The sequence below is a fragment of the Phascolarctos cinereus genome, unplaced genomic scaffold, assembly GCF_003287225.1.
Source record: "Phascolarctos cinereus isolate Bilbo 61053 unplaced genomic scaffold, phaCin_HiC Scaffold_4;HRSCAF=312, whole genome shotgun sequence".
NCBI lineage: Eukaryota > Metazoa > Chordata > Mammalia > Diprotodontia > Phascolarctidae > Phascolarctos > Phascolarctos cinereus.
The window spans coordinates 301189841-301215418 of NW_027555847.1; the positions used below are offsets into that span (position 1 = coordinate 301189841).

General features: G+C 35.3%; 1 protein-coding gene across 14 annotated transcripts in view; it reads left to right on the forward strand.

Moving 5' to 3' along the window:
• The window catches only part of MEF2C (myocyte enhancer factor 2C), a 190203-nt gene extending 164895 nt beyond the window's left edge, over nt 1–25308 (forward strand). For 8 of the 14 annotated variants that reach the window (XM_021008170.2, XM_021008209.2, XM_021008161.2 and 5 more), the window contains 5 exons: nt 9737–9909; nt 11393–11416; nt 12318–12447; nt 13057–13192; nt 20519–25308. In XM_021008170.2, the coding sequence (XP_020863829.1) occupies nt 9737–9909; nt 11393–11416; nt 12318–12447; nt 13057–13192; nt 20519–20840 (785 nt within the window). In that variant the 3' untranslated portion in view covers nt 20841–25308. The remainder of the gene's footprint in view (nt 1–9736; nt 9910–11392; nt 11417–12317; nt 12448–13056; nt 13193–20518) is intronic. The other 6 variants (XM_021008226.2, XM_078153140.1, XM_021008221.2 and 3 more) reach the window with 3 other exon arrangements.
• Nucleotides 25309–25578: the final 270 nt, after the last annotated feature.

The following is a 25578-nucleotide window of genomic DNA, read 5'->3' on the forward strand; positions in this document are numbered from 1 at the left end:
ATCTAGTTCAACTTTCTAAAAGTCACTTTTGTCTTAGAAAAGCATATGACCTTCCTGTAGGCCATATTCTACCATCTGCCTATTAGCCAAATAATAATATTTCTAGAATGAGACCAGAATGAAAACAGAAAGTAAGCATTCTTTAAATCCAGATCATGTTAGAGTCTTCCAAAGCCATGGCTTTAAAAATGAAAAAAAAAAAGCATTATTACAAATTTAGCCTTTCTCTAATTCTGAGAGCTATTATTGTATGGTCTCACTAATGGAGTCCAACCATAAATGGTCATTTATTAACACTGCCCAAACTCATTTCCTCAATTTACAAAACAGATGAAATCAATGGTAACTTAAATTATAGAAATTTAGATCTAAGAAAGCTATCATATTTCTTCTGTACCAAGTTACCCATTTCATAGATGAAGAAACTAGAGCTTTAGGAAGTTGAGTGATTTTATGTGATGTCCCATAGTGGTCGTTCTATAGTTAGAATGCAAAATCCTAGTTTCCCAGCCCAGTGTTCTCTCCAAAAAACCACGCAGCTTACCTTCCACTTGTTGGAAGCTATTAAAAGCCATTATTAAATATGTCTTGAGGTGGGTATAGCATATGACAACAATCAACTCTATTAATATGAAATGAGAAGATAATATTCACTATAAAAAATTTTTTTCCTTTCCATTGGTGAACACTTCCCTCTCCTTGACTTTAATTCTACCACTTGCAGTTAGCCAAGGTAATGTACTGTGAAATGATGAGCAGATGCAACTTGTGAAAAAGAATCTTCAATTAATTCTACATAAACAAATATAGAAGGTGGGCATGTGTATAGTTTCCTGTCTCATACATTAAAAGGCCAATGCCTGTTTTGTCTCAGTGGTAAACTATGGGGTCTTTTTTGCCATCCATACATATTCATCACCTAAAATAGAAATTCTGCACAAGTGTCAATAGGAGTAGAGATACCTAAATCTTAAAAATGATCAAATGATGTGGGGGGATTAATTATATAAAATTGACATCTACCCAAAGCTTAGTTTTAGTAAAATTTTAAATGGTATCTAGTTGCCACTTTAAATTCTGTACACAAATCATGTTATTCCATATACTTCTGCTGAGGACAAGGGTCCTTAACATTTTTTGTGTCCTGAACCCCTTTGTCAGTCTGGTGAAGCCTATGGATTCCTCAGAATAATGTTTTTAAATGCATAAAACAAAACACATATGATGACAATGGAAACCAATCATATTGAAATACAGTTATCAATTTTTTTAAAGTTCATAGACCCCAATTTAGAAACCCCCATCCTGGGAGAAAGAAGCTTATAAGAAGCACAGTCACTGACACAGAAAGACATACAATCTGGGGCCTGATGTTGCTATCATGGGATGATACAGTAGGAGTGCTGCCTCTGGAGGACCTGGCTTCAGATCCTTCCTCTTATGCTTTCTACCTGTACGACTTGGAGCAGATCACTTGGTCTTCCTAGGCCTCAGTTTATTAATCCCCCAAATGAAGGAGTTGGACTGCCATAACTACCAGCTCTAGATCTATGAGCCTGTGCTCCCACAAAATGCAGATGTGCTAAAAGTTATTCAGAATCCTTCGTGCCAAGAGATATTTTTGGATTAAGAATCTCCTGTAAGCTTGTCACCTAATCAGTGGGAGAAATCTCAAAAAAACTTGTTAGGTAAACAAACTAAAAAGTCAGATGAAAAAGAAACATGCCAAAAAAATTTGGTGAGTATTCATTAAATGTATATTTTGTTCTGAGCTAGGCACTAGAAGAGATGCAAAAGGATTTTTAGAATTGGCCCCTGTACTCAAGGAGTTTACTTCTGAATTGAGATAAAAGCAATTTACCAGAAACAACTTGGAGCACATTTGTGTTGCTCTGACTAGGAATACGATAGAAATTCCAAAAAAGGAAAGACATTCATAGAATCAAAGGATCTAGAGTTGGAAGGGAATTCTGAGACCCCCTAGTCTAATTCTTTCATTTTGCAGATGAGGAGACTGAGGCCCAGGAAGGTTAAGTGATCTGCTCAAGTTGTGCACCTAGTAAGCATCAGAGATGAGATTTAATCTGAATCCTTCAACTTCCTCTCCACTTTACTAAAGATTTAACTTGAAGAATGGGTAAGATTTAGATATAGAAGAAAGTCATTCTAAGCAGGAAAGCAGGTTGGATAATTAAGTCAACAAGTCAAGTCAACAAGCATTTATTAACCACTTACTATGTCAGGCATTGCGCTAAGATATGGGAATACAAATACAATCAGAAAGAAAGATAGTTACTACCCCGAAGAAGCTTACATTCTAACTGGGAAAGCCAAGACATCAAAAGAAGCTGTGGGGAGGGAAGAGAGAAAGGATTCACTTGGGAGGTGATAGAAAAAGTCTGGAGAGTTGAGAGTAGAGCCTGGAAAGAACAAAGATTTGGCTGGCCTGTTTTCCTTTAAATGGAGGTTCTAGGAAGAAATGGCGAACCAGAAAGGGGCTAAAGGGATGGCATGTACTTCTAGAGTGAGAAGTCCAGGGGTGGTGTGAACATTCATAGTGAAGAGGTTTCTGTGGCATGGAAGAGAAAGTCCATAGAGTCAAGGGTGGAACCTGGAGCAGGACAGGTAGGATAGCAGTAGATTACAGTTGGCCTTGGGAGCCAGGCAGAGGTATTCAAATTTCACTGGTATGTGACCGATGGTATAGGGTAAATGTTCAAATTTCACGTGGTAGATGAACTATTGTGAGTTCTTAAGCATTAGCTTATCATAGTAAAAGCTTGGCTTAGGAGTATTTGTCTGATTTGCCTGGTTAGGTAGGTATGCATAATGGGAAAAAAGGAAGTTGAAGGCAGAGAGGCCATACAGAACATAGTGCTTTACTTAAAGTAGGTTCTAATTAAATGTTTATTAAATTAAATTGAAGGCTGAGATGAAAATTTAGGCATGAGGAGTTAAGAACAATGGTAGCAGTTCAACTAGAGAGAGAGAAAAAAATAAAAAGATGAATCCAGGAGACATTTTGGATGAAAAATAAGTGAGTTTGGAATGAATGGTTATGGAGAATGAGGCCAAGAATAAAGTAAGAGATGACACCAAGGCTCTTCTGTCTTGGAAAATTAGAAGATCACTGGTAACACTAACAGGGCCTCTCCAAAGTCCTGTAAGGCCCAGCCCGGCAACTTCCAGTTTTTCATTTTTAATGAAAATACATGAAAACAAAGTCAGGCATCCAAAAAATGAGAATTTGAAATTTTTTATTTAAGAAATGATTTTTACTCTTTTTTTTCTAAGTAAGTATACTGATTATGGGGAAAATGCCTAGCTTTGATGCATTGCCATCGCTTATATTAAGCATTCACTCTTTTCCTATACTTGAAAGCTGATTGTTTAACTATTGAATTGGAAGCCTCCTTTCAGAGTGAGGCCCAGGGCAAATGGCCCTATTGGCCTCTCATCTGATTGGCCTCAACTGTGGACAGAAATACTTTTTGTTGGTTGGTTTTATGTCCTTGTATTTGTAACTAAGGGCTGAGTAACATTCAAGAAGCAAAAGCCAAAAAAAAAAAAAAAGACAAATAATAATGCCAGGCATTTCAAGTAACTCTAAATTTCAATTTTGGAACTTTGGGCTGAAAAGAAGCTCCCTGTTCAATTGAGCTCTGTGAGACAAGGAGCAAATATGCCCCTCATAACCTTAGCCAGGAATGTGTTCTTTGAATTTACAGCTTCTTAAAATAGGAAGCAACTTTTTTTTTTAAGGGGGAAAAAAAGAAACAAGTATTTGCAAGTTAACTTTGTAGAAAAAAAAATATTTTTCTCCTGAGATGTACATTTCAAGTTTCATAAATTTGCACAAATTTTATTATGACTATTTTAGAAACTTGAACACCTAAGCTTCTTTTTATTATTATTATTCTGAATAAATTATACTGGCATTCCCTAAATTATTTTATTTGGAAGAATAATTTTAATAAAAAAATTCTAAAATAAACTAGTTCTAAAATTCATCTGTTCTTCATTTTCTTATAATCTATAATCAGGAAATCCATTCATTCATGCTATATAATTTTTGTCCTTTTCAAGTGGTTAGTAGAATGTGACATTCTGAATGCAGTCACATCTAAATTGATAATGGTCTAGGCGGAGGGTAATTTTAAAGTATAGGGTAAAGTAAAGGTTTAATCTGTATATTAAAAGGTTTATGAGGGTAGCTTTTTTACTTTTTTGCTGTATGTGTGTGTGTGCATATGCTCTCTCATAGGCACACATGTGGACACCCTTTTGTCTTGCTGGGTTTGGGGTCTTGGAATGTAAATGGGCCCATTTTCTTTGGTAAATTTCCCCGAAGGTGGGACAACTGCTTCAAACCTGGCCACAGCTTTCTGAGTAAGGAGGAGGATGCGGTTTTGGAGCTGGCTTAAATGTAGGCTCTCCTTAGCTATAAACCACATGCATGTATTCATCATTGATTTTCAAATGATATGTTTCTATATCACTGGTTTAGGATCCACAGCCTTGCATTCCTGAATCTATATTATGCCAAAAGAATAACAATTTGGTGGCTGGAAACAGAAATGGTTATTATATGGCTCCAAAATGCTAGCTGGCATAAGATGCCAAAAACAGCAGGAATCAACTAGTAAAAAGCAGATTGTAGTAGTTCTTAAAAATAACATTGTGCTCTAAAAATATAAATCAAAGAAGCATCATCATTGTTCCAAATATTTTACATCGGCATGTAAATGCATCAAAATAGGTGACCTATGTTTTCGCATGGCATGGTTTCTAAATAATGGGAGATGACATACCATTTAGTTTTTTATGTTATCCAGAGAGAACTAAAATATAAGTTTATTTTTCAAATAATCTTTTTTTAAATTGGGCAATGAAAATGTGAGTTTTGTTGGAATTTCTCAAGAAGTTTACTATATAAGGGGAGGGAGGATGACAACTTACTGCACAGGCACTGTGAAGCATTTCCATTTTCTCACATGGGGCCAGTACTTGTCATATCGTAGGACAACACATTTCACAAGGCGGTTTTACTTCCTTTTAGCAAAATAGCTCCTGTATGCAAACCAAAGCAGTATCAGCATAGAACAAGCTTAGACTTCCATTTCTTCTGATCTATTCAAGCTTCAATGCACTACTTAACTGACTTTTTTTCTTTCTTTTGAAATTACCCAGCTAATTTTCCATTTGATTGTTTACTTAAACCAAATCTCACATAGGGTTTAATAGCTGAGTGACACATGTTCAGTGTATCAGTATGAATTTCAATTGACAAGAATGTACATTGCAAAATTTTTTGGAGATTTCATTTTACATCTTTCTTAGTAAATCCAATTAATGAAAATTCAGCTAATAGATGCACAATAACTATTCACTAAGAAACTTTAAATGTAAAATTCTTCTAGACTTTATTAAGGGATGACTTCACATCCCCACATTTGTAGGTGAACACATACTTTGTTTTATATTGATCTTAGTGAGATAGTATTAATAACAGATATAGGTAGTTTTTCTCCATAGAAAATCATTCATATAAATTGTAAAGAAAAAAAAAATGATGGATTTTTTTGTCATTTCATGGCTAGATTTAAAAACCTTAAATAATTGTCCTGACTTTTTATTATGGGGGAGTTGTTTATGTTTAGGGGCTGTTCACAGGATTTTTTCCCCTAGTAACTTAAAGAATTTCACATATAATATAACTGACCAATTTAATCTTGTGGTAGATTTGTTCTTTGTGGGTATGCAGCCAATTTAGTCATGCATAAAATCAAGCAGGTAAACGAATAGTATATAAAGAACAAACATGCTTTCCATAGTCTATTCAAATATTTTCCAGTTCAAAGGACATCCACTTTGTCTTTCCCACTGCTACAGGGTACAAAACCACATGACCTTGTACTATGTCTATAGCAGCATTCTCCTAATTGACCACCCTCAGTTCTGTTTTCTTTCCCTTCTACTCTGTCTTATATACTACTGTCAGAGCAATCATACTAAAGTACTGTTTTACCTGTTACTGCTCCTCCTGTATCTTTAGTAGCTCCTGTTAGCTACAGAACTAAATCCAGAATTTGTTTTGATTGACTACGCATATTTGTTACAAGATTTTTTTTCTTTTCTTTTTTTTTTTTGAGGGGAGAAGGAATTAGGGGAATGAGGGAGGTGGGAGGAAGAGAAACAAATGCTTGTTAATTGAAAACAATAAAATTTTATTTTAAAAAATAACTCCAGATTTCTGACACTTACAACATCATGGAATTTAGAATTGGAAGCGATGTCACCATCAATTCCATCCCATAGACATTCATGATCTTTTATATTCTGGTCACAAATACAGCTTGGTATAATGGAAAAAAGCAAGGTATGGTCTAGGCCCTAAACTCTAGAGCAAGTCGGTTTGGGTCTTTCTCTGGGCTTCAGTTTATCACATGTCAAATAAGAAATAGAAAACAGATAATCCCTAAGGTCCCTTCCATCTTTAAACCTAGAATCTTATGATTTTGCCTCTCCCACATTATTTCTCCTTCTCCAACATACAAACCATTGCACATAGGCCAATCCCTAATGTGAATAGTCTATGGAAATTAGTGATAACATATCTTTACTCATCCCTTTCTCCTACCTGTAATAGTATCTTCTTCCTCTTCTCCTCCTTATCCTTCAAGTGCAAATTTCAAGTCCTATCCCCTCTATGAATTTTTTTTGTATTATTTCAGTTCATAGTGATCTTTCCTTCCTATGAATTTGTATAGTGCCCATATCCCTTATAGTCTACTTTATGTTATTCTTTTTCTCTTAATGCCTTGAACTCCTGGAGAGCAAAGACTATGTCTTCCTAACTTCTCAGATTTCCTACAATTCCATGCACATGGAAGGCATTCAATAAACATTTGCTACTATTGATATGATGGTGATGGAAATACCTCCTCCAGTGCTCCCATAGAAGAGCCTATTAGTTTTCTTATAGGTTTATCATACTTTTAGTTAATGATAACTGAATCCAGTTGCAAATCTACAAAAGCAAAGAGCTAACATGGATTCATCAAGAAGTCATGTCTGACTAACTTCATTTCCTTTTTTGACATTGTTATTAGATCGATACATTAGGAAAATGCTACAGACACAATGTGCCAAAATTTCAGAAAAACACTTGACAAATTTCATTTTCTTGAGGATACCTCACTGTATCCTTCTGAACAAAATAGGGAGATGTGGATGAGAACCTAATACAATTAGGTAAATTCACAACCATTTAAGTAATCAGACCCAGAAAGTGGTGACTAATGGATCACTGTCAAACTGAGGAGAGGCCTCTAGTGGTGGATATCATGTTCTAGCCTTAACTCTGCCCTCTTCTGTTTTCATCAGTGATGTACATGCAGGCATTGATGTAATGCTTATCAGATTTGCATGCTACAAGAAGCTGGAGGGGAAAGCTAGCACAAAGCAGCAGCATCATAACAATATGGTCAAACTCATGACAGCTTATATTGCATTAAAAGAAGCACATTTTCTGTAAGAGAGGAGATAGTCCTGCTGTGCCTTTGTCATAGGTAGTCCACATCTGGAATATAGGGTTCAGTTCTGAGTGCTACAATTTAAGATTGTTAACAAACCATGTTGCTTTCAGAAGAGGACAGCCGTGGGTAGCTAGGTGGTGCAGTGGATAGAGCACCGGCCCTGAAGTCAGGAGGACCTGAGTTCAAATCTGGCCTCAGACCAAACACTTGGCACTTATTAGCTGTGTGACCCTGGGCAGGTCACTTAACCCCAATTGCCGAAGAAGAAGAAGAAGAAGAAGAAAGAAGAAGAAGAAGAAGAAGAAGAAGACAGCCAGGATAGAGAGGGGACTAGATTCTGTGCTTGATGGAAATACCTATGTTTATTCTGAATAGTGGTTGGGCTGGGGCCGGGGGGGGGGGGGGGGGTAGGAGGAGAAGAGAATGTGATAGTTAACATTAAGTATTTGAACCATTATGACTTGTCCTACTTAGAACTCACACAGAAGAACTAGGAAGAATTAGCAAAAAGTCAAGTCAAATCAACAAGCATTTATTTATTTATTTATTAAACATTTATTATGTTCCATTTAGCACATTATGCTAAATTCTTTGGATACAAAGAAAGGAAAAAGCAGTCTTTACACTCAAAGAGATTATATCCTAGTAATTCTTCAGACATGAAAATAAGTCCACACAAGATACATACAGGGTAAATTGGTGCTAGCACAATGGGGAACTGGGACAGGCCTCTTGCAGAAGGTGGGATTGGGGGTAATACGTGAAGGAAGAAAGGGAAGTCAGGAGGTAGATATGAGAGGGAGACCATTCCAGGTTCTGGAATTCTAAGTCAGTGAAAATGCCTGGAGTCTAGAGATGAAGTGTCTGGGTCACTATGTGGAGGGGTGTTAAAATGTAAGAAAACTGGAAAGGTAGGAAATTACTAAGTTTTGAAGGACTTTCAAAGCCAAACAAAGGATTTTATATTTGATCCTGGAGGTAATAGGGAGGCACTAAAGTTAAATTCCAGTTCTGTGTTAGGAAATTAGAAGAAGAAGAAAAAAGCTGTCTAAAAGTAATGTTCTGTCTCAGGCTGGTAATGAGTTTCCCCTAACTAAGGCTGGATGATCACTTTCAATGATGCTGTAGTAATGACTCCTATGCACATACCCACTCTACTTGGTGGCCTTCTGAGATTCCTCCTAACTCCAAGATTATATAATAGCATGGCTTCTTCCATTCCTGTAGTAATCATGGTAGAGACCCAGAATCTGGTTTCAAAATTTGCTCTCATCCTGGCTTAGATTACATCCTAGATGGTATTCTGTGTAGCCCTACATGTCACTGAGTAGGAAGTCAAGGTGCAATTTTTCTTCATGTATTTTGAAAAACGGGATAGCAGAAACCTTCAAACATCCATTCCCTCCCTCCCCCAGTTCGACTCAGGCTAAACATCTGAGATTTCAGAACTCCCCTACTGCCTTGTGAGGTGGCTGCTCCCTTACTGTGATGAATCAGCATTTTATGGCAGCCTCAGCTCATTGTAGCTACTGGGCAGAAGTGCTGCCCTCTGAAGTTCTATGGGAGACCAGTCAAAAGAACCAGCCCATCAGAGTTATTATTAGAACATACCAAAAAGGGCAAGAGGGACTGAAGAACAACTATAGGGAGAATTTGCTCAAATAAAAGGGGAACTGAATGACAAAAAGATTTAAGAATCTTCCTGAAGCTTCTCCTCCTCCTGCACATCAGTTTTGCTCTTATACCCTTGCTTCATTTAAGAAGGAAAAAAAAAACAACAGCGAAGTAAAAGGGAGTGAGTCAGGAAGGAAAGTCAGACCCCTGTGTTGTGCCAGTCGATTAAAGCACAGCACAATTGCATGCTTTTCTTAGACCATAAGACTGTCTGACTTTCTTCCTGACTTTTCTAAATAGTAAAAAAAAAAAAAGTTTTAAGGACACAAGTTCATCTTAACAATCTGCTTAGTAAAACTACTGCTAGTAAAATTCTGCTTTGAAACTATTCAAATGTTGTATGAATTCATTAAAAAAAACTGTTTTAAACAGTGAATTCAGTAATACCATTGCTTTTCTACTCTTGTACTTTGCACCTTTAAGATTTTGTTAAATCGTTTTTCTTTTCTTTTTAATAGAGACACATTATGATATCTGGAAATATGTTTGCTCATGGATTTCCTTAAAAAAATACTTTTTTTCAGGAAACGGGTATGGTAACCCCCGAAACTCACCAGGTTTGCTGGTCTCACCTGGAAACTTGAATAAGAATATGCAAGCAAAATCTCCACCACCGATGAATCTGGGAATGAACAACCGTAAACCAGATCTCCGAGTCCTTATTCCACCGGGCAGCAAGAATGCAATGCCATCAGTGGTAATACTAGACTATATTTTAATGCATTTTCTGTTACCTTCTTAATATGTTACTTCCTATAGTGAATTCTTAAAATATATTGGATCATTTTTAACAATTCCTGAAATTCAACCATAAAAACAAGACAGTGGCTCTGCTAGGACATTTTGTGTCCAGCTATAGCTTCTGTTATCTAGTTTCCTTTTCTTTTCTTTTTGAAATTAAAAAAAAAATTGTTCAGGAAAGGCCTATTGATAATGCTGGTGTCAGGGCACATGGACAATATCCTCATTGTGGTGTCTCTAGTTTCTGTTTAGAAAGAATCATTCATTCTACATCATTGTTTTATGTAAGATATTCGGTTAGAGAGAGAATAAAATTTGCAGAATATTAAGGTGTTAATGGTCTTTTAACTGTATTCATTGATAGACATTTTGAAGGTGTTAAAAATATGAAGTATTTTCTATAATTTCTAAAAATATTTTTTCCTGTTAGAGATTCCTTTCTTAGATTCATTTCAATAATGATGGTTAGTATATCTTACACATCTCTGCTTAAACTCAATTTAAGCTTTCATGCTAGTAATATAATAGCCAAAGACAAACTGTTTTTAAATCCCATTCACTCTAAGAATAGGGGTCATGTTTTACAATATTAAAAGGCTAATAGTCATTTCTGAGAAGGAATAAAATAATACATAAAGAATCCCTGGGCCTATGTACTTTGCTGATTTTTTCTTGTATTTGACAGTCTTCAGTTTATTATAGTGGGACTAGATTTGACATTGAAAGGCCTCATATCATTGTTCTGCAAATTAGCTTATCATTAGAGTGAGAACATTAGAAACACCTGATTTTTTTAAAGGATTCTGTAAACAGATTTAGTTCATGCTGTAAACACATTTCTTTCTCCTATTTGGTTATACATCAGGGCAAAAATTGTACTGTGAGCTGATTAATATATTAGGACAAAGTACAGATTAATTTTGAAAATTGCCCCCCCCCAAATCACATAAAATGGAGTGACCCTTTTTTGAAAAGACTGGAATTAATAAATATGGTCTCCTACAGGGCTACACTCCAGCAGACTGAAGCAATGACAAGCTGTCTCTATCAATGATTTATTCTAGGGCTCTTAAAGCTGATATACTTTCCTGGGGATTCTATCTATGAATGGCCAGGGCTCTGGCAACCAGGTGCCACTCTCCAGCCTCACCCACCAGTGAGGCTCGGTAGTGTCATCTTTTCTCTGGTGGTGAAATAATGAATGCTGAAACAATGACCTATGCTGAAAACGGGGTAGATTGTCTTCACATCTGAGACAAACATCTCATTAGAGGAAACAAAGAATGCCTTTGGAAGGAGTTATTTTTACAGACTGGGTTCAAAAACTGTTTAAACTGTTGTGCCTGTCAGAAGATGCTTTTCATTATGTTGAAAGGAATTTGCCCAATGATAAATATTTACTCGCACTAATTATTAATACTCCTTTCCTACGCTCTCAGTCTGAGGATGTCGATCTGCTTTTGGTAAGTGGTGGTAGTGCCCCCTTAAATTTAATCATGCAAAGAAACTGATTGTTATTTTTAGACGGAGTTGGTGCCTGTGGTGAAATTGAGAAACGTTAGAGATTACCACAAAGGGTCGATATTGCTAAATTTTTAAATATTTATAATTTCCAGTATGCATCAGAGGTGAAAAGAACATTGGGTCATTATATTTTCCAGCTTAACCTCTCTCTGTGTAGAGCCAAGTTTTAAACAGTATGTCTGCTTTGTAGCACACAAAAAGGACTTAAAACTCTATGGTTAGGTATTTTATATCCTTATTGTGATGTATTTTTTTCTAGTAATTAGGTTTCTTGTAGTCATTAGGTTTAAGTGGACCTTAAACCTTCTTGAAGTAAAGGAGTTAAAGATAAATGTTAACTGCTTTGCTTCCTAGTTTGTGAGAAGTTTGTTTTAACCATGGTTTGAAAGAATGGAGTGGTCAGAGCACCATCTTCTGGTCAAAGTTTGACATACAGCATTACTATGGTACTGCTTATAGAATTTCACATAAAAACCATTATTGTTGACTTTAATGAAAAAAAATTTTTGCATTTGAATGAGGATCGAAACAATGGAAGTACAGTATGCATATTTCATCAGTTTTCCACATGGTCTGTTTTTACCCACAATAAAGCTATCCTGCTTGTTACTAGTTCAGTTGCCTAGGAGATACTGATGTAATGGGTTACTATGGCAACAGCTGGTCTCTTGAAGGATTGTAAATGATAGGGTTGGCAGAGTTCATAGAGGCACATGTTAAATGATTAATTTCATGAAATTTGTACCAAGATATGTTTTTATGTGAAAACTAATACTGAAATCTAATATGTTTAATTTATTTGAAATCAATCAATAATGTCCTTTTTATTTACTTTAATAGAATCAAAGGATAAATAACTCCCAGTCTGCTCAATCATTGGCCACCCCAGTGGTTTCCGTAGCAACTCCTACTTTACCAGGGCAAGGAATGGGAGGGTATCCATCAGCCATTTCAACAACATATGGTACTGGTGAGTATATTCATAGAGTGTAAATAGTACATTTAATACCAAGAAAGCAAGACAAAATAATTCTGTCTTCTCAGTCAATCAAGAACATCTATGGTGATCCCTTGTGCATGTGCATAACACTGAACTGTCACCTATATTTCTGTTAAGACCAGTTGAACTTAGAGATCTTTTCTTTCGTAAGTGGTTGAAAGTCTCATTAACCCAACTAGATAAATGAGAAACGTCAGGAAATCCAAAAGATCATTTCATCGTTTTACATAGAAAGGACACTTCTTATGAGCTGTGTCTCTTACAGTGTTATTTAGGAAACCTTGTAGTTGATGAAATGTAGTAGTCTGAGTAATGCATATAATATAGTCCAGCACTGTAATGATGATGCGTCCTTGAAATTTATACTTTTAATATTTAGACAGTTTTATCTGGAGTGTTACTCTTCCCCCAACATTTAGTATTTTCTTTTTTTTTTATTTAAAAATGACTCCCTTGTCTTTCTGAAATAAAATAGTTGCAGTTACTGAAAATGTTAGGAAATAAAAATGTTGATTCTGGTCACTACTTAATCATTTAAAAATTATTTCTCCATTATTATCTTTTTTTTCCCCAATCTAGAGTACTCACTGAGTAGCGCAGATTTATCATCTCTCTCTGGGTTTAATACAGCCAGTGCTCTTCATCTTGGTTCAGTAACTGGCTGGCAACAGCAACACCTACATAACATGCCACCATCTGCCCTCAGTCAATTGGGGTAAGCAATATTATTTTTGAATTATAGTCTTTTAAGAGATAAAGTTGCTTTTTAAAATGTACTAGGGTATTACATTCCACCAACCTAAAGTGTGTCATTATACTGTAGCCTTCATTGAACCTGAAAGCAAGTATCAGATCAATACCTTTTTAAAGTATGTATTTATTTGCCATCTTCTATATCCCTTAATAAGAAAGATAAAATTTTATTGATGGCTTGTCTTCCATTTCTCAGCAAAATGCATTGGTATTTCTTTCAGGGCAGCATTAAATAAAATAGAAAACATCTTTTTATGTTTTTCTCCAAGCAAAATATAAAGTTCATTTGAGATAGAGAATAAATTTGTGGTTGGTAGTTCTAAAAAGTTTCTAATATAATTGAGACAAACTTATTTAGGATAAATAAAAATAAAATTTTAGCATGGTTAAAACCTGATCATAGAATTGTCATATTTCCATCTGTTCAAGTGACACGTAAGCTTCATATATTTGTAACTGTCTTGTAAAAATATAGTCTAATTACCTAAATCTGGATAGAATACTTAATTTTTGTCCTCTGAAGCCAGAAAATGTATATCCCTGCCCTCTTGTGGTGGTTTTAGGATATTTCTTTAGTACAAGAGTACCTGTAGTGTTATATTATAGAGAGATTAATGCCAAAAAAAAAAAAATCAGGCTCATATTTCTAACTAAACAAAGAACAAGGAAATGCTTTCATCTAGAAAATTATTTTAAGCATTACTAATATCTACTTGTAGTTTTGATTTACAAAAAAAAAAGGCCTATTTAAGCAAGAGGAATATAGTGGTTTGCTTTTGATATTGTAAATCCCTGAAATTTGATATAATGGGCTTTTTCATAAAGTCATTTCATATAAGCTACATCTAACATTTATTTACAAGGTAATAGGCTACCTAAATCTGTTAATAACATAATAGTGTAAAATTCCTAGGAAATTGGACATGCAAATATCAAATACCCAGTCAGCACTTAGTCTCAATTGTTTCCAGTGTTTTCCTATTTAAATGTAACCAAACGTTAACCAAAAAGGATATAAATCAAATCTTGAGTCAACTTTTTGTATTCCCAACTTGTCATTTCCTAATTCACATCTTTGAAAAGTTAAGCTGCAAAGCAAGTAAAGAATTTCCATACCTCAAAAGCTACATGATTTCATCCATATGAATACTCCCTCCAGCAACGCAAATCACAACCCCTTTGTAATTTTGTATATGATCTTTGTAAATTGTTGTAGTTGGGAAAAAAACAAAAAATCCATTCCCTGGTGGCCATCTTCCTGGAGACAACCCTCTGAATGTAGCTGTACAAGAAACCTAGTTCATCTCAAACCTGTAGAACCTTTCTACTTTAGTAGGGTTGGCCAGAGTTCGCATTTTGCTTGTATAAACCTCCAGAACCTAAAATCAATTCCATGACACCTGGAAGATTAGGGTAGAGGTTTAGTAGAAAACAGATTTAAAGAAAGAAATCATCAATCAATCAATTTTTTTTACATAAATGTAGGATTACCTGTAAAGTACTATTAAGGGTAACACCAGAAACCAACGTCCTTAAATTTTCTGTAAAATAAAAAGAATACAATCCTAAACCATGGAGACCTTCCCACAGTATTTCCGGCCTGTTTTTCCCTTTAAAAGTTAAGGAATCCTTTTATGTCACTTCAATATAACTTCAGATTTCTTCTGAATCCAGCTAAGTGGGCTGGATCTGTGTGTGTGTGTGTGTGTGTGTGTGTGTGTGTATGTGTGTCTATGTGTGTGAGTCTGTGTGTGTATGTGTGAGTCTGTGTGTGTGTGTCTGTGTCTATGTGTCTATGTCTGAACAGATAAATTTCTAGAAAGAGAATCAAGTTAAATTCAGATAAAACAACCAACAGTTGATTAATGCTGCTAATTCTTTTAATAGACCACCAATTCCTTTTTCACTTTCCAGTGACTAATTTAGAACTAGAGATCACAAATGGGAGAAGATATCACCTCATAGCATATTTTCTCATGTATATTCTAATTTTTTATTATTATCATTAAAAATCCAATGTGATCTTACATTCACTGTATAAATATCTTAAAATGCCAATAGTGTGACTTAACTCCAACTGTTCTAGTTACTTCTGATGATCTCTAAACAGAGAGATATTTCAAGTATATGGTATCAGTATATTTCTACTCACTTGGTAGTTTTCTCACTTAACCCAGGAATACTAATTTCCCAAATGGGTGCTATTTAATCATAGTTCCAATCAGTTTCCCAAGGAATAGTAAAGTATAAAATAGCAACCAGACCAAAATAAATCTTTTCCTTTTCCTAAATGTGGTATTGCATTGCTATATCACAACTGTGAATCCATTCTGTCCAATATTGTCAGGATAGGTAATTTTTAAAATTTTTTTAATCAAAATGATTACCAAAAGGTTTTCTTAGAAATTAACAGTAATAAATCAAAAGCCCCATTATTAGTTTCAAACATGGCTGTATTGGGGACATAAGGGAAGATATTTTGTCATCTCAGATTATTTAAAAGCTTAAATTCATGTTCGTTATATTTGTCATCATTCTTTGTAATTTCTGGAAAATGACTACGCATCAAGCAATCAGATTCTATGCTAGCCAATAAAGGTGCTTCAGTAAGTGAGCAAAGGTTTCAGTGGATTGAAATAAATAAGGAATAGAGATTCAGGATGGAAGGGAATTGAGTACTGAATATAGATAAAGTCAAAGAAAAAAACCATAATTTGATTTTGCACCAAATTCCTTTCTATGCTTTTTCTCATTGTGTATATCTTACCCAAAAAGTTATCATGTAAGTTTTCAATGACTTTTAAATAATAAATAAATAAATATGTGTTGAATTGAAGTGCCTGGATAATACAATAAATATAATCCTTCTTCATTTTCTATCCAAACATGTCTGGCTGTGTGCACACACACAGACATCAGTGCACACACACAGACATCAGTGCACACACACTTAGCCCCTCTTAACACAGTGCCTGGTACATAGTGGATACTTAATGCTAGTTAACTGACTAAATAACATACACACATACACAAATATACACACACTGTTGTCATCATTTTTCCAACTCTTTCTGTAAATAATAAAGTATTTTTTTTTAAAAAATACATCTTCCTAGAAAGCAAAGTGGCTTTAAAAAGGGAGTTACCTCAAATATACTAGCCTAATTTGACATAATTGTTAACATTAAAAAGTTATTTTAAATATCAAAAATCCCCCCTGCTATGTAACATCTCTATCACATAAATAACTTTAGCCACTCAGATTCATTTCATAATAATCAATTGAAAGATTCACAAAGGCTTTTGCAAATCAGATTGATGTCTTATTGGGCCAGTGGGTCAAATCCAGGATGACAGACAGGTCTGATGTTTAAAAAGGAAGTTGTTTAATATGGGGGAAGCAGGATATTTTGGATTGTCACCTAAGCCAAAATGGACATTGGCGGTCCACTATAATTATCAAAGTGTCACTGATTCCATCGATACTCTACCAAAAATAAAAAGAACAACGTGTATTCTTTTAAGTAGAAATGTCTTTGGCCTTCATAATTATACTTTTAAAAAATACCTGTCATCCAATTTTATCCATCCAACATAAAGAATGATTCACTTTGGATGGTAATCTCCTACACAAGTTCCTGAAGTTAGTGGGAGTTTTATGTAGGGAGTAGAGTTGTGGCAGAAGAACCTGGCCCTGTGAGTTCAGTGGGAGTAAATTGTGTGACTAAGACTGAGCTTTGTAAAAAGTGGTCATTTTCCATAAAAGTTACTTTTATTTTTTGAAACTCAACAATGCTTATGGGCTTTCCATTGGAAATGCCCCTCTTATTTTAGGTGCTTTTCCCATTATCTAAAAAGGCATTCCTCCTAAGCATTTTCATTCATCGATTTTTGTGAGGTGGGTGTGCAATGCATACTGTAGAAGGCTATTTGTGGGTGCAGGCAACTTTGAAAAGGTTAGGTAAAAATAGGTCAGATACTCTAATATATTTTACAGGCGGAGGCAGTAAGAATTTGAATAAAACTATCCAGTCATATTTGATCTCTGATCGAATACGGGGAAAGGTAGGTGTTTTCCCAGTTCTAAATCTGGCATCAGTAGTAAATGATAACTTTCAGTGTGGACTTCAATGTGAGCAACTCGAAGATCAGGCTTTTTCACTCTCCCACATGTTCTAGTCAATCATAGCATATATTCCTCATAATTATTTATGTCCAAAATCATGTTCTACATAAACACCAAACCACAATTTTCTGCTAGTTCCCGTGTCTCAATTTGGCATGAATAGTGCTAAGTTGTTTTTTTGTTAATTAACTGTTCTTTATTTTCCAGAATTATTTCTTTAAAAATAAGAAAACTGACCAATTAAATTCCTGTGTTATAACAGTCCCACTGATATATGATGTATTTTGTAGCAAAGTATCTAACATAATCATTTACTTATTAGACTAAACGTTTCATGTTTGCGGATTTATTCCCCCAAGTTTTTAAAGAAGCTGCTCTATCAAAGTGTTTAAAATATGTTTTCAAAGTGCAATAAGATATCACCAAAAGTCTTATTAAAGTATTTGTATGAATATACTTAAGACATTAATAGTTGAAAAAGTGCTTTCCCCAAAACAGCCCTGTGGGGCAGATGGCAAAGGTATTCTCACCCTATTCTACTGCATAAGAACGTAACTCAGAAAGTCTGCATGTGACTGCAAAGTCACATGACTAGTGAGAGGCAAAAGCAGGATTTCTTTACAAGGAAGGATAATTACTGTTACACTCTTCATCAGAAAAAAATAGTAGTTGTATGGAAAGAATCTAATTGCTTATGAGAGTTGAAGAAATTACGCAATTTTGCAAATAATGTAAGTCCTTCTCCCCCAAAAAAAATATTTTTATGATTGAGTAAAAGAGTTTATGAATTTTTGTGAGGGAATGAAGATTGGTTTTGGAGCCTGATTTGTCCAGCTTAGCTATTGTCTTCACTGATCCAGTTCACAGAATAATTTTTCAGTTCTCTATTTCCTTTTGCCAATGAAGACAGCATTTAAATTACAGAGCTGAAAAAGACATTTATTGATATGCCACTTTATTTTCAGTCTCCTTATAGACATATATTATTAAATATTTGTTTGATTCATACTAGAAGTATTTAATTAAATTTTACTCATACATTCTAGCAAAAATTTTTCCCCAAATTCAAAAGAGAGTTTTCTTCTTGATACAAGAACACAGGTGCTTATTAAGTGTTTACTGTATGCCAGCCTCTGTGCTAAGTGCTACATAAAATAGTCACCAAGAGCAAATGTCCCACCCGTGAAGTGTAAGATGTAGCGTTTTTGTTATTGTTACTGTTGTTGTTGTTGTTGTTGCGGTTGTTATTCTAATTTCTCCCTGACTTAGACAGTCTATGATTCCTATCTGGGAATACAGTAAGACTACGATAGACTATAACATAATTAGCACTTTCAAATTGCTCAAAGAATATAAGCATACCTGAAACATCATGTAAAGTTTGGTGTCTAGGTATATAATGTCAAGACTGATTTGCTTCCATAGAATCATAGAGGTTATAGAAAGAAAATGTTTATTAGAGAAACAAATCATTCTCCTTTCAGATTATTTCCTACATTACGTGATGTATTAATAGGCGAGGGAAAGTAATTTTTTGCCAGTAGGTGGTGCTTTTGTATAAAACATCACTCATAAACTCTCATTTCCGCCTAATTTCATATTCCTGTACATTTTCAGCCCTCATTGTATCTCCCACAAAGCTGACTCCCTCTATCATATACTGTCTCCCAAATTTGCGTGCACATACTCACACACTCACAACAAAGTTTAAAATAGCACTTAAGGCCTCTTTTTAAACAGGAAAATGAAGTAGGAGCTTATACCGGCACATTTTGAGTCCCTTTGTTTGAGATGGGTGGGTCTTCATGTACAAGTCATCATTTTTGCTCTTCCTTGATTTAAAGGGGAAAAAAAGATTTTTGAAATTTCCTAGCAAAGCAAGTTGTGCTGGTACACACACAGCACATGTCAGCATTCTCTGCCACGGTAGACTCCTGGTTTATAGACTAGCAGCCCTATTTTTGTCTTAGAATGCTCACAGCTTCCGCATGCAACCTTATATTTGGGTGATCCTGGCCAATGACAGTTTGTCTATCAATCTCCTTTGAAAGGTTGGTTTAATTCTTATTTCCTAAGACCTGTAGCGTCACCATTTCTTCCATATTTTGAAGGAAGTGCAAGCTCTTGAGGAATACAAGGAGGAATAACTGTTCTAAGCACAACTAATCACCACCAGGTCTTTCTTTGTAATGTGTTTCTCCCATACAGTCTCACATACCTGACCATATATGCCTTTAGAATAATAGGGGAGACGTAAGTTCAGCATTTTCTTTATTCTTATAGTTTCACATATCTGGCAATGCTTGACTAACATTAATGGAAGTAATATAGCTGGAGGAAATGAACTCTATTTTTATCCTGCATAGTTAAATAGGAATAAAGAATTTCTACTTATTTACATGTATTGTCAAGAGTAAAATCTTACATTCATTCATAAGTACCTGTAAAATATCAATAGATATATTTACCTTTCAGCTCCTAGCCTCCTTTCCTCTCTCAGCTCCCTACTCCTACACAAAAGAGAAATGTTTACTGTATGGAGAGCTTTGTGGGCCTTATTCATCTGAAGCTTAAAATTTCTTCACTTTCCATAAAAAGGATATAACTTGATTATTCACATGGTTGTTTAGTAAATATATAAAGCCTCCATCATAAGTTTTTAGGTGCATATATATAAAAAATAATGTCAAAACACAGTCTTGATGATTAGGGAGGTCTGATTCAAGAACTAGATACTATGCCCTCGAGTCCTACCAAATGTAAAGCAGCATTTCAAGGACACAGAAAAATCTCTTACCACCATCTCTTGGACTACTATTCTGGGCACTGCTAACCAGAGCTCTTGGAAAGCTCTTAGGTGCAGTATCAGAGCCCAGACTGGAATGATGCCTAAGGCCTGAACCAGTTAAATATTGGAATTGCTACAGGTTTAAAAACAAAACAAAACAAAACAAAACCCAGCATCACCTTGCATTTTTGAGTAAGTGATGCTTCAATTTTCCACTCATTCTAAATATTTCCTTAGGTACTCTTCACCTCTTGACATACACAAGAATCGGTATGAGTCTTTAAGCTGATGTTTTATGTGGATGAGAGTGATTGTGCGTTCCTGGGGGCTCCAGGCCTCCTCAATCTGTAACTGGGTTTCCTTTCCTCCTACAGAGCTTGCACTAGCACTCACTTATCTCAGAGTACAAATCTCTCCCTGCCTTCTACTCAAAGCCTCAACATCAAGTCAGAACCTGTTTCTCCTCCTAGAGACCGTACCACCACCCCCTCGAGATACCCACAGCATACGCGCCACGAGGCGGGGAGATCTCCTGTTGACAGCTTGAGCAGCTGTAGCAGCTCGTATGATGGGAGCGACCGAGAGGATCATCGGAATGAATTCCACTCCCCCATTGGACTCACCAGACCTTCGCCGGACGAAAGGGAAAGTCCCTCAGTCAAGCGCATGCGGCTCTCTGAAGGATGGGCAACATGATCAAATTATTACCTACTAGTTTTTTTTTTTCCTTGCAGTGTGTGTGTGCTATACCTTAATGGGGAATGGGGGGTCGATATGCATTATATGTGCCGTGTGTGGACAAAAAAGTCAGGTACTCTGTTTTGTAAAAGTACTTTTAAATTGCCTCAGTGATACAGTATAAAGGTAAACAGAAATGCTGAGATAGGCTTAGCACTTGAGTTGTACAACAGAACACTTGTACAAAATAGATTTTAAGGCTAACTTCTTTTCACTGTTGTGCTCCTTTGCAAAATGTATGTTACAATAGATAGTGTCATGTTGCAGGTTCAACGTTATTTACATGTAAATAGACAAAAGGAAACATTTGCCGGAGGTGGCAGATCTTTACTGAGAGAGAAAGCAGCTGTTATGCAACATATAGAAAATGTATAGATGTTTTGACAGACCCAGCAATGGGTGGCCACTGGTAAATGTTAGAAACAGAGGAGGTCACCTAACATAGCAATGATGCTCACAAACATTCAGGCATATCATTGGAGTATGGCACTCAGTTAAAAGGATCAAAGACATTTAAAAGAGGACCATACTTATAAAAATGTGGAGTTTGAGGGCTAACATATTTAATTTTTAAAAATTCTGGGTCTGCATCACTTATTAAATAAAAATATAAAAATATGTACATTACATTTTGCTTATTTTCATATAAAAAGTAAGACAGAGTTTGCAAAGCATTTGTGGCTTTTTGTAGTTTACTTAAGCCAAAATGTGTTTTTTTTTCTTGATAGCTTCGCTAATATTTTAAACAGTCCTGAAAAAAGCAAAAGGGACTTTTTGTATAGAAAGCACTACCCTAAGCCATGAAGAACTCCATGCTTTGCTAACCAAGATAACTGTTTTCTCTTTGTAGAAGTTTTGTTTTTGAAATGTGTATTTCTAATTATATAAAATATTAAGAATCTTTTAAAAAATCTGTGAAATTAACATGCTTGTGTATAGCTTTCTAATATATAATAATTATGGTAATAGCAGAAGTTTTTGTTATCTTAATAGTGGGAGGGGGGTATATTTGTGCAGTTGCACATTTAAGTAACTATTTTCTTTCAGTTTTCTTTTACTCTGCATACATTTTACAAAATCAAAATCAATTGTCAAAAGGATAACCTGTGGGGTTAGATTTACCATATCATAACAACCTAAATCATTTTAAAAACTACATTTGCAATCTATTGGGTGAACAGACATCCATTGTATATATTGATTAGTTCTTTCAGTTTTGAATTTTTGGGTTTTTTTGCATTTTACCAAATGCAGGGTCCCTTTTTCTGATCTTAGATATACCCCTGTGCATCTTGGAATTCAATAAGTATGTATCACAATTTGACCTTTATCCTAAATCACCTGGTTGGTATTCAGCCCACTATAATTTGATATATAGTATTTGTTTTTGGTTTTGTTTTTTAATCTGCCTGGAATGGGCTATGAGTGGTGGTACATTACATCTTGAAGATATGTCAGAAAAAAATGTGCTTGATGTGAAGGTAACCCAGTGAATAAGTTATATTCGCCCACATTTAGAGAAAATATGAAGAAACTTGATACTACAGAAAAGAAAAAGAAACAGGTACCCAGTGTTGTATTATTTTAACTTGTACTCAACAAACCTTGCTGGTATCATAAGGCTGTTGAGTGAGCCCAGTGTATCAGGCAACCCCAAAATGTCACTTCTGCATAAGGCATGTATGTCATATTTTTTCCTTCAATAAAGAGAGTTAATAGCCATTACAAGAAAACCCATTTAAGATCCTCTATGTCCCTTTTCGTTCAAAGAAACAATGACTTACTGAACACATGTCTCTGGGGATTATTTTCTGGGTCATTCCCCTTTAAGAAGTTAGTGCCATAAGAAATGCTTGTATTTCTTCTCCAAGAGTAGTTTCAGTTTTTGGAAGAATATAGGAACAATTCCCTTTTCATGGTATGTGGAGATCCAGTTTCATCTCCCAATCAGATGCATTGATATTAGCAGTAAAAAAAAAAATAAAAAAATAAAAATAATTTTTTTTAAATACAAAAGTGATGCAGTCAGTACAAACAAATCCAGTTTAGTTAGGCCATACTAAGACCCATTCCCCATCAACTTGTCGTAGTTTCTGTGCATTTCTCATCATAAGAGGCTGCCGCTGGGTGGCAGAAGCCAAGAGATTTTACTTACTGGACTCTATTTTCCTAACTTCATCTGAAATTCCCAATTAGTTCTCTGGTTTGTGCCTGACTAGGATGCCAGTCTGCCTTGTGCTCGTATTTTATATACTCTAAGCAGAATACAATTCAACTAATTCATACACCCTATTTGATAAGATGACCATGGAACATGGAAAGAAAGATATTTATGCAGAGGAAAAGCAGAACTGGATCCCTGACCTATTAAATGCAAACACACATAGACACACACAGTATTCAAAGCCACTCTCCTAACCTTAAGCATGATCCCATTCTTAGAGTCTCTTGCTGAGATTTTAACTTGACGTGTATAAAATATGCAAATATGTCACAAATGTGCTTTGTCATTTCAAAACACTTTGGGTTTATCAGAATTGTTAGTAGAAACTTGTCAGCGGGTGGGGAGGGGGTCAGTCTATGAAAATACGAAGAATAGCCATATTATTAGTTTACCTTGCAATTTGCCTCAGCAACACAGGAAAAAAAGGAAAAGTGAGTTTCTAAGGGGGTGGTTGTTTAAAGTAAGCTAAAGAACCAGCAGAAGCCAGGGTAAAGATGAAGCCTTGGCTATTTATAGCAGTTCTGACAATGGTTTTATAAGAACATTTAAAGAATAGAATCACTTGAAAGTGGATACCAGTCACCTCTTGTTCCCACCACTGAATTCATCTGAAGTGGTGGCAAGATAGTGAAAGGATAATCTGAGAATTTTTAAAAGATGATTTAATGAGAAGAAGCACAACTTTGAATATGATGAGTCACTTTCTGTCAACAATAACTGTCTATTTTTTTTACCCTTGTACCTTTCTCTGTAATTTACCATTTACTGTATTTGCAAAGCTAATTTTGTTTTTTTTTTCACAGAGATTCCTTTGTATGTAAGGAGTTTGGGGCAGAGCCCTGAGGGAGTATTACTTTACAGAACCCAAGCTGCAGAAACCTTTTTTTTTTTAGGCAACACTCTTCATTGCAAGTTAAAATACCCCCAAAGTGGCATTTTGTTCACTCTCAAGGATTGTAATCGCTAATCCTTCTTTTAAGAGATTTTCAGCAACATCATTAAATTGAATGATTGGTGACAATGATATGATATACATAAGCTGCACAACCTGTATATTGTATGCATTGGTGCCTTTCATTTTGAGGCTGTTCATTTTAACATTTTTGAAAGTTCAGTTTTATAGCAAAAAGGCATATTTTTCCCAAAGGCAGAATCTAACTGTTTTGTAATGATGAATATGAAAATACCTGTCATCCTCAGATCATTTTCAGGTTAACTAAAGTGAGAATTTTTAAAATAACAATGCCAATTCTCTCTTAACAAGAATGTCAGCCCTCTTGTACCTGGACGTTTGTTTTATCTTTCCTATCCAAGTCTTTAACTTAGGCATAGAGATTTTTTTTGCCCCTTTCTTCTTGTGTTCCCTTCAGAAAGTAAATGCTTTGTATTTCTTTTTTTTTTTAAGCCACTTGAAACCTCAATAAAGGCTGTTGCCTAAACATGGAATACTTCATCTGTTCCTGTTTGTGCCATCTGCTGTGACGTCGTCACTTACATGGCGTTAATTTCCTGCCACTACAGATCTTTTGAAGGACTGATGGGATATTGGTATATGTTAGAATGCTTCAGATCGTAGATGTAATAAGAGGCTTTTGTTAATATGTTTTAACCAAAGATGTGGAGCAATCCAAGCTTTTAGCCACATACCGTCTGCATCAAATTTGTCCATTTGGGTTATTTTTATAATCGGGTGTTACATTTTGCCTTCCCTACGCATACCTCAAATTGATCCATACCTCCCTCTGATTCAGAGAGGTCAACTAAATGACAGATTTTTTTTTCACTCTAAATGCTAGTACCTGTGTTCTCTTAGAGTAGAGCAGAAATGGGTCACTGTAGGCATAGTACTTGGATTGCTTCAGATGGTTTGCTGTATCCTTTTTTCTTCTTTTTTTCTTTCTTTTTCTGGGGACTTGTTTCCATTAAATGACAGTAATTCAAAAGTAGCTTGTAAATGAGGGCATACAAGCATTTGCAACAAATATTAAAATAGAGGCTCACAGCGGCATAAGCTGGACTTTGTCGCCACTAGATGACAAGATGTTATAACTAAGTTAAACCACATCTGTGTATCTCAAGGGACTTAATTCAGCTGTCTGTAGTGAACAAAAGTGGGAAATTTTCAAAAGTTTCTCCTGCTGGAAATAAGGTATAATTTGTATTTTGCAGACAATTCAGTAAAGTTACTGGCTTTCTTAGTGATGCAGTGTCTGTGGTGCATTTCTTTAATTAGTGTTTTACTGTTTAAATTTGTTCCATTTTGCCACATTTTTAAAAGTAACTTCTACCACAAGGACACCTCTTTCTTAGCCTTGACAAATTTCATATCCAGATAGCATATACAAATAAGAGATATGTATAAATAAATGTATCTATCTATATTTGTAGACAAATATATACCTGCATGGGTTGTGAATTAGATATCATGTTCAGGTAGACTTCTGCAAGTTTAGGAATTCAAAGGTCCTGTCA